The 10259-nt window shown below is 37.9% G+C and overlaps 1 protein-coding gene across 5 annotated transcripts in view; it reads right to left on the bottom strand.

Moving 5' to 3' along the window:
• Positions 1 to 375: 375 nt before the first annotated feature.
• Positions 376 to 10259, bottom strand: part of LOC104903114 (6-phosphofructo-2-kinase/fructose-2,6-bisphosphatase) — a 33641-nt gene continuing 23757 nt past the window's right edge. Inside the window, exons 18-23 of one of the 5 annotated variants that reach the window (XM_010691103.4) lie at positions 7038 to 7100; positions 6824 to 6915; positions 5052 to 5120; positions 4819 to 4882; positions 4664 to 4729; positions 376 to 708 (exon numbers count right to left, since the gene is read on the bottom strand). In XM_010691103.4, the coding sequence (XP_010689405.1) occupies positions 631 to 708; positions 4664 to 4729; positions 4819 to 4882; positions 5052 to 5120; positions 6824 to 6915; positions 7038 to 7100 (432 nt within the window). In that variant the 3' untranslated portion in view covers positions 376 to 630. The other 4 variants (XR_007270119.2, XR_007270121.2, XR_007270120.2 and 1 more) reach the window with 4 other exon arrangements.

The raw sequence follows: 10259 nt of genomic DNA, 5'->3' as shown, positions 1-10259 counted from the left end.
TCTTAAATTTCAATATTGAAATTATTACCTTTTCTTTAAATTTTTTGTCTAGTACAAAATTGAAAAACAAACATTACGATATGGTAATTACTTTCTTTCAAAAAAGAACTAATAAATTGGAGATAAAAAATAACAATATTAATGAAATTGGGCTAAGAGAATATTATTCCTTAATCAAATTGTTGGAGACCAAAAAGCTTGTTTATTTCTTAATAGTTACATATAATTATAAGACTTTATTATGTTTTACTTTGAAATATTAAACATTAAAATTATAGTAAATTGGTGCTCAAAATCTCACTCTTCATTTAAAAAACCATGAGTTTAAATCCTAACAATTACACATTGTTAATATTTTTAAATGAGATCATAACATTATAGAATATGTACAAATATATTACAGTAGAACTCATCAAAAGATAGTCGAACGACATTATTTTTCACCCATTTTATATTTCAAGAAATAAATGATGGTCAATTAACAAATCCATGACCGCAACGTTTAAATAATATTTGAAATGAAGATGATGATACAATTTCATTGACGAGTGAAAACAATAGAAACATACGGAAATCAAATGAACATTTTCATATTACCAAGCAACAAAAGACCCAGGCTCCCCCGCATTATCAATCCATAAGCTTGTATCGTTTCTCTTGCACACCAGTTACTCCCATTTGAATCTCTATGATAGTGTGAAGAGGTACCTACACATCCATTACCGACATAAGCAACACGAATTTACAAAAACAACAATTATCTCTGTCCAAGATAATCTACACAACTTAACTCCAATAAATTAAATTTCCCACCAAATCAGAAAATAGGAGAAAAATAAAACACGTAATCATATCAGAATATAAAAAAGAATAAAATCTTAGTCCATAATAGCAAAACAGAATACATCAAATCACACTAGAAAAAACATCAAGTAACAAAAATCATACCAGATCAAGTGAACTTTCAGTAGCCTACACAGATTCAAGAGAACATAGCCTAAATAACACATGGAACCCCTCTGCTGAGTGATGATAAACTACCAATAGTTATTCGGCATCCTGCCTAATACCATCTCATATGAACAATTTAGCCGCTAAGCGACTTGTTGGTTTTGGGGTTCAGGAGAAATGCTACTGGGAAGGTGAGAGCCGCTCACTGTTAGGGCTGTATCATTTCTCCTCTCCGCAAACCCCCCTGCCCCTCAACAAAAAAAAGTAAACAATTCTTTTTTTGAGGGACTATTAAGTAAATAACCCCAACACTGAACAATTTAGCCGCTACGTGAGTTATTAGCAGTTTTCAGGTTCATGTGAAACCTACTAAGCAGTGAGAGCTGCTCACTGGTAGGGATTCATCATTCCTCCCCTCCCCACAACAAATAAGTAACTAATTCTTTCTTTTTGAAGGATAAATAGGTAAATAACTCCAACACAATGAACAATTTAGCAGTTAAGCGAGTTAATAGCAGTTCTAAGGTTCATGTGAAATGGTAGGCAGTGAAAGCTGCTCACTTTTAGGGAGTCATCATTTCCCCGCACTATATCATGAAAACTATTCTTTCTACTTCACTAATACAAAAGAAATAATTGCTTGATACGGAAAAAATCCTAGGCAAAGGACTAAATCTTGAAACTCTTATTCTTACTCAAGTACATGATGTACATCAGAAATAATCCTGCATAATATACAATAGCCCAAGTCAAAGGACAACACCTTTTTGCCTTCCACAAGTACATAAGTAAAATAACTAGTTTTAGTAGACTGTCCCAAAAAGACCCAACCATTGATTTCCTAGGACCATATCACACGCTCCAGGAGAGATGACAAGGAAACACATTGAAATTCAGTATTATTTAGTTTCCAACTGAAGTTTCTTCTATGAACTGACAAGCTAGATGGTTACCATCTGCCATACTGTCAGCTTGTGGTGCTATAGCTTCCCACTTTGGTCCTAGCTATACCAAAATCTAGGAAATTATGTCTGCTTCCTGAATCACAGGATGCATAAATGTCTGGAGTTATAAACTCCAGCGACTCTCATTGTCTGGAAATTGTGCTTGAAACTCGGGGATTTGATATACATGACACGACTATTGACATTTCACAGTCATCTGCATCCTCTGAATCATTCTTATCAATCTCAATTGTAAACAGTCAGCTGACACCTATGAGCCCTTCCATAGGGTTTGTCACAAAGGCGGCATAAACCTCTGGTTTGTTTTTCTTTCTTTTAGCTGCAGTGAGAGTTGTTTGTAGTCTAAAGGTGGCAATGGGCCTGATATGACTAAAAAGGTTAGCGGGATGGCTTAGACAAGAAAGAGGGAATTGCTAAGACCCTACCCACTCCTCCAATTCTACACACTGCAAGAAGAAAGCAGTATCAGCCTGCTAGCCGGGGTACTGAAGTAATTCACTGAGACAGTGAGCTGCTCAAAGCTGAAGAAATATTCAAACACACATGAGAAGTTAGAGCATAATCCACTGTGAGAAGTAAAAGTAAGAAAGAGAAACTAGAGTTGATTATATGAAAAAGTAGCTGATGTAATTGCTGAAAAATATTCAAAAAGTGAACTACAGACTTCTTGAGTGGCAGAGACCTTGATCACTTGATAGTAGAGGCCAGAGGGTTCTCTTGAGAGATTACTCATAACTTTTTTAATTTCTTAATAGTTGTATTGAGAGATTGTTAGTAGTTGTTTAGTTTTCTTAGCTTGGTTCATACTTCATAGTAACATATATAACGCTCTGTTACCAAATAGTTTATAACATTGAGCATGATGGCACTCAGCTAGAATTTATGACACCTTGTTGTTTGACTAAAAAATATCTGAAAAGCAGCATCTTGATACGTAAAAATGCGGGTGAAATTGCCGTGTGCCCTTGTTACGGACTCACGGTTCGGTAAAATATGTCAGCTAATTAAATCCACCGGTTTGAAACGTTGGTTCGCGAAAGTTGAATACTGTTTTTATATGGATAAACTGAATTAATTTAGCCGTAATTTTCAAACCATGCACACCCGAAAACCTACCACCACCACCAAAAACCCACCATAACCCGCCCAGAAACCACCCCACACCACGAAACCTCGCAAGAGTTTAGGTTTGTAGAGGTGAAGGTTCTGGTGGTAAAACATTAAGGTTTCCTTTAGATAATATGATAGAAACTAATAAATCTAAGGATTTAGTTTTCTGCTCCTTTATATCCTTTCTAAACCCTTTCCCTTCCCCTTTTGAACCAAACACCCTCTTAGTTCTGCAATCCACATGCGTGGCTGAAGATTCTCCTACCGTAAAAAGGGCAAAGCACAATTAGTAACACAAAAAGAAGGTTCTCATGGTAATGACAAGAGATCAATTTCTATTCCATAACAGACACCTATGTGGATCTCAGTGTTACCTTGTCAACATAAGAAATGATATATAAACTATTATGAGGAAAAAAAAAAGATAATGGAACAAATAAATGAAAGATTTAGGGTGGAAATATCGATATCTAACTCACAAAGATTACCAGGAAGAATACAACTTAGAGATATACGAATAACGTTCATAATCCCACACCTAAGGCCCTCAATTTTAAATGTTGAATATTAAATACATCTTCTAGCATTTCGTTGTATGACCGAGAAAGCCCCTTCCAGAGGAAAGCTTCACCTTGATATCATGGGAATAGATATCTCATGATTGTTTGTTACAAAGAAAAAACATTCTAGATTGGCAAACAAGGGTCTAGAAAAAAATAATTTGCACCCCCTCCCCCCTTTCCCAACAATTTCTAGAACTAAGTTGCACATATTTGACCCTCCCTATTTCACCCTATACAAAAACGTCAAAGCCCCATAGTAAGCACTAGGATAAGGCTAAATGATATATCATGGTATCCACATTATCAAGGCAGCAACAACATCTAACTAGAAATCCATTTAGAATACTTTAATATTTAATAAACCTCCATGGAAGTAGCTTTTTCTTGATCCTTATAGGTTTTACGTTGTGTTTATCTTAGTAGGCACGAAGACACTTTTGAGAATCATAATTAAATCAGGGACATCTTACAATGGCATACACACAGCTACCAGAAAAAAAAACTAGGGCTAAAACCTACAAATATGATCAGCTACTGGAAATTCCACTACCTAATTTTCTTCCATAATCACATTTAAAATGGTAGTTGGCTCACCATCCGAATTCGCCAATGACAATCCGAGTCAATTTAACACTAGACTAATATGAACTAGCAGCTGCGACTCTTTACTAAAGGGACCAAATACCGCAATGAGCAATCTCTTTTCGACTTGCTTGATTGATTCAAAGAGAGGAGAGAATTATCATAGAAAAGATGTATGCGGAATTAAGAAAGCTTTCTAGCAAAGAAAGTGTTTGGAGCAAGGTACTAGACAGTATTATTTTGACCTCTGCACCTGGTGAAAAGCAATTCCAGAAGTTTGTTCGCAAATGGACATGAACAGGACAAGTCTATCGATTAGTTTCTTTTAGTTGTAAAGTAAGAGTAGGAGATGTGAGCAGAACAAACAAGTGCTTGTTTACAAGATAAGTAATCATAACATACTATACGCTTCCATTATACATATATTACCCACAAAGGTTTATCAAAGACCAAACAATAGTACAGTCAGCGACCTTTGACACAAAAAAGTACCTCAATATGTGGTATTTCACTCAAAGGCCTATCCGCAAAATAAGCATACAATGCTCTCAGAACGGCCTGCGAAAAGGAATACAGGATAAGAGCACCAGTTAATAACTGTCAATGGATGCTTTAGGAAATACTTCAAGAGCATAAAATTACATTACCTGATGAGAAATTACTACAACAGGTGCTCTTTGGCGCTCAAGCTCAATGATCACAGGCTCCAGCCTGCATTAAAAAAAATATAAGCTGAATAATTAAAGATAACATATTTCTCAATGAAAAAAAAATAATAATAAGTCAACATAGATTGCTTAAACCATATTATTACAAGAGGACAAGGAAAAAAGTTAACGAGTAATCAACATCTCATGATTTAACAGAAATAGCTACGAACCTCTGGATGACATCCAAGTACGACTCTCCTCGAGGGTAGCGATAACGAAGCTTATCTTTTTCACGTGATCTGGAATTTAAAGAAAAGTAAACTTTAAAAAAAAATATTTCATACTTTATGATTGCCATTTTTCAGATGCAGATTTCCGTGATGCAAACATATCTGTAACAACAGCAATAAAGGTCCTATTTCATTAAAATAAATTACCATTATAGACATAATAAGTAATGTACGTATTTGGAGTTGGTACATTGAGAATACAAACTGTGTCATGCATTAAAAGCTGTCTTAGGGTAGGATAGTACTTCCAACTTCCAAGCCCATCAGGCATTGTGTGTAAAAGAATAAGCTGGTAAAGCTAGCACGAGAAAATCAAAAACAAAATGTTTATAGATAAGAATAAAAATCTCCATTCTCAAATGCGGAAGTTCCATAAAATGTATATACAGCAGCTAAAGCTAAGGGCTGCATGGTCTGCACTCTGCACAAGAGAAAGGGTGAGAAATTAAGAAAGGGAAATAAGGGGAAAGGAAACAAAAAAGAGTATTTTATAAAAACAGTTTGTTGAAATGGGAAAGGAACACAATTTCCATAAATGGTGTTTGGTGAACTGAACACGTGTGAATTGATTTGTAGAATTGAAATTTGAGCGAGCCACTGGAAGTTGGTTTGGTATTTAGCCATGAGTGGAATTTTGTGATGTCAGGTACAGGCTTTGGAACAAAATACCCCCTAGATCTAGACTCACTCTCTTCATAAATTCTCCAAAAATGCATAGAGACCTAACATAGAAGAGTAAAAGCCCACCAAAGAGAAAAAGTATCTGCATAAGGTTGCCTGAGAATTTCGGGATGGCAGTGGGGCGGGTCAAGTAGGAGACCCGCCCCATCCCCGCACAATTGGGGCGGGGATGGGTCTAGGTTTGGCGGGGATGGGGCGGGGATGGGGATTAAAATTGTACCGCAATGGGTGGTGGAGCAGGTGTGGATTTTATGTTATACCCGCCCCATCCCCGCGCGCCCCGCCCCGCCCCCGCCTGCCCCACCCCGCATATTAATTATTAAAATTCTATTTATATACATATATTACTAACGTATTTGAAGACACTTTTGAAATGTAATAAAACATTTGCCTTTGTTAATGTATTTTAACTTTTCTTTTACTATATTATATTGTGATTTTATGAAGTAGACAACTATAATGGGCTTATGGCAGATTTTTTTGGTGGATTTTTTGCAGGGATGAATTGGGGATGAAGTGAGTATGACGCGGGTACGACGTGGGTGCGGGGGTGGGGCGGGGGTGGGTCTAGAATTCCCCCTCCCCCCCCCCCCGCAATGGGTGGTGGGGCGGGGATGGGGATGGAATCTTTCCCCGCATTGGGTGGTGGGGCGGGGATGAGAATTTAATGCGAGCGCGGGTGTGGGGGTACCATCCTCCGCACCTGCCCCGCCCAATTGCCATCCCTACCTGAGATGCACGGGACCTTGTAATGGGTTGCCTGAGATGGGTCGCTGGAATGCCATGAAGTAGATGGTGGCTTGAGTATGGTGCTTGAGTGTTGTGGTGTTAAGAGTTTTTGTAGAGGAGTTTGGGGTAGATTCAAATCTCTGGGCGGGCCGGAGGGTGAGGAATCAGCTTAGATGACCTTGGAGGAGCTAAAGCCCTTAACCAAACAACATAAAAGCTTAATCAGGGAACAAACTCCCTTTCTCTTTCTTGTAACCCCCTAACCTAACGTCCCATAAATGTAGAATGAATGGACTACATACTCGTATTCTTCAGGCATATTCATTTTGATCTCCATATAAGTCATTCCATCACATGACCCAGCATTAATCTCGTCAAGTGCACGCCATTGCACCTGTGGAATTCACAAAAAAATGAAGACTCACGATAATAAGTTGTTATTTGCATTCATGTTAAAAAAAAGAACAAAGTAAAAATCATATACTGAGACATATATTGCAGTTCTCAACCGCATACCTTGGGGAATCCAACAAGATGATTCGCAGTTGAAATTGATCTGTGCAAGGTGCTGGTCCATATCTGCACAAAGTTTGAGGAGGGGAAGGAAGGCAGGGGATTTTAGTTATCACTTAATTGGCAAAAGACTATAAAAAAATTGGTGGCAAATCCTATGTACACATTTTCTATCCCAGATAAGTCACATAATAACCAGTGAGAACGCAGCCGCATTGGCTTAGGTGCAGAGACCATCACAACAAAAACTGAAATTTGTTATTCAGGCAACATATACCCTTCAATAATGAATAATCATTCAGGACAAGAAACAAACAGAAGAGAAAAGATGATCAATAAAAGGACGCAGTGATGGAAGGGAAACAAAGGCAACTATACCTTTTCTTTTATATAGTAAGAAGAAGTGCCCTACTAACCCGGAACCTTCCAAAAGTCGACCTAGTGTAGCTTAGCAGGCAACACCTTATGGGCGTAGGGGGGGAGGTCAGGGGAATCCCTACCCTCAAAGTGCCACTAGTGGGGATTCATCCCACAACCTTGAGATACAATCCTTTCCACTAGACCAAGTACTACTTGTAAAAAAGGCAACAACATAAATATAAACATAAACACAATGACAAAAAAAAAAAAAAAAGACGGCAAATCCTATGTACACATTTTCTAGCCCGATAGGTCACATGATAATCAGTGAGAATGCAGCTGCATTGGCTTAGGTGCAGAGACCATCACAGTCAAAACTGTGATTGTTATTCAGGCAGCATAATGCTGAAAACCAAGTTAATAGGGGTGGCGCAAGGGGTAAATTATTAACATATGCAAGGAGGGGTAAAAAGGGAATCATGACACAACAGGACAAGGGGGAGAATGGATAGCTGTCATTGGGTGATTCACTCTGATTATTCTCCTGGTCAGTACAATTTGGAGTGTTGGGATTAGAATTCCTCTAGAAGCTACAGTAGGGTAAGAATACTATGATGTAAGCAGGGAGTATAAATAGGAGAAGGGAAATAAGTTAAGGCATAGAAGAATTTTGAGCATTTTATTTCTGTTTTGGAGAGCTACTCACCTCTCGAAAGTGAGCTTTTGTATTTAACCAGGAGTTTCTTCCTCATTTTGAGTGAAATATCAGTTAATTTATTCCCTAGATTATCTTGTTTTTCCTTATTTCCAGCACATCATTAATGAACTTACCCTTCAAGAATGCATAATCTCTCCAAGTGCCAATCCTATCGTATAAGAGAAGTTTCTCCTACTCGGTTCTCGCCATTGCTTCTATAATAAGACACTATATTTGATAGGGTCACATCAGTTATCTCGCTCCAGCTTCCATACCTGAGGAGTCAGAACTCAGAAGCCTTTCTTAGAGGAGACTATTCCTTTCTCCATGACTAGCAATGGATTGCAGGGGTTCTGATATAGGGGTCTACACTTATCCATATGTTACTCCAGATCATCAAACTGCCAAAGAGCTTACATGATGTTTCAAAATGGATGATTGATATAATAGTAAGAACTAAGAACCATTATCAGCAACCTCCGTCCCATCTCATCCCATCTCATGCAGACCTATCAATGGAATCCAATTCACTTACTTTTTGATATTTCTAAGATAAAAAAGAAAAGAAACAAAAAGGAGCACAAACTCTAATAACAAAGAAAGAAAAAACGACGGACGGCAACGGAAGTCAAATGCCATCAACAAATCACTTTTCAGCCAAAGGCCAACCTAATCGGTTCCACATCCATAAATTCTCCAGCGAGCAGCAACTTACTCCATTACCATCCATAATACGTATAAATAACAGACCTAGCTGGAATAAAATTGAACAATCAAGTTCCTTCCTGAGTTGTTTAGAGGAGTTGTCTCACATCCATTAGTTTGACGGTCTCCAAAAGAAGAGGTTTTATCCTGTTGCTTCGCCTCAACTTCCATTGGCAATAACCCAGCATCCTTATTACCACTCAAAATAGAGGCACACAAATTGTTTCCTTGATTTCCTTCGCTGTACATTAGTTGTTCACTCACAACATTTGAGCATCTTTGAATTCAAGGGTTAGGCTTCAAACATGTGACTCCCTTGCCCCTGCTCATCCAACAATAAGTATTTCCAAATGGCTAGATTCTTCCAATCCGGATTAAATTTCAATAAGCATATTTTGAGAGCTACTTTTGTTTTTCAGCAGTCCCCCATGGAAACATAAAATCCACTTTTGATGCATAGTTTACTAACGATATGGTTTCTGCTAGATCCTTAATTGCAAGTGGTTGCTTTGGGTAATAGATTGCAATTTGCCATCCAATTGGGTTAAATGAACAAATCAGATTGAATCATTGAAAAGAATAAGTTACTACATCCTCGAAAGTTTCATGATTTGTCTAACCATATGCAAACGAGGTCGTTTCATGGACTTGTCTCACTTGGGTTTCACATTAATAAAAAGGTGTCCTTTGAAGAAGCAGCTATTGCATCTTCTTACCTTACACACCAAGGATTTAGCCTTCAGAAAAGGTTTTCCTAATCATCTTGCATGCTTTACTTTTCAAATAATAACAGTTCGATCTTTACTGCCCACGTATAAATTTGTAGTTCCACTTATTTCCCACACATTATCTGTAAGCTTTTAACATACCATCCATCTCAGGGACATGCTCACCCCATTTTACATCTCTGCCTTCCTATATCAGCGTACAAATAAAAGAGCAGCAGAGAAGACACTTTTCCATCATCAAAAGAGCAGCAGAGAAAACACTAGATAGCGTACCTTACCTATACCAAATATAATATTCAGTACTTTTTTTATATGAAAGGGGGTTAAAGAGAAGGACCGTGACCAGACCTCAACCCTCACAATTTCTTAGTATAGTATATACGAGTTAGGCAGTTGAGAGTAGGGGAAGGGTTAGGGGATCCCGCCCCCAAGCACCGTCACTTGGGCAAGATCCAAATCCCTAATAGATAACAGTCTTATCAAGTTAGCCAACCTTTGCTTGGTATAGTATTAAGTACTTAACCTTAAATAGCCATTAGAGATCAATTAGGAAGAATGCAAAGCCCCCATCACTTTTCAGTTTAATGACAACAAGCACCACTGTGATTACACTTCAAAGCATGAATTCCTGGCTGTGTTTTATTTAAGTACCTGTGGTACAGAGACCTTATTGCCTGAAATTCAAATTCCTAGTAGCTAGTTCAAATCGTAAACAACCAGAATTATTATACTTAC

Source organism: Beta vulgaris, chromosome 9 (genome assembly GCF_026745355.1).
Source record: "Beta vulgaris subsp. vulgaris cultivar EL10 chromosome 9, EL10.2, whole genome shotgun sequence".
NCBI classification, from domain to species: domain Eukaryota; kingdom Viridiplantae; phylum Streptophyta; class Magnoliopsida; order Caryophyllales; family Amaranthaceae; genus Beta; species Beta vulgaris.
The sequence above is the reverse complement of the archived record's forward strand: the minus strand, read 5'-3'. Positions and strand labels throughout refer to the sequence as shown.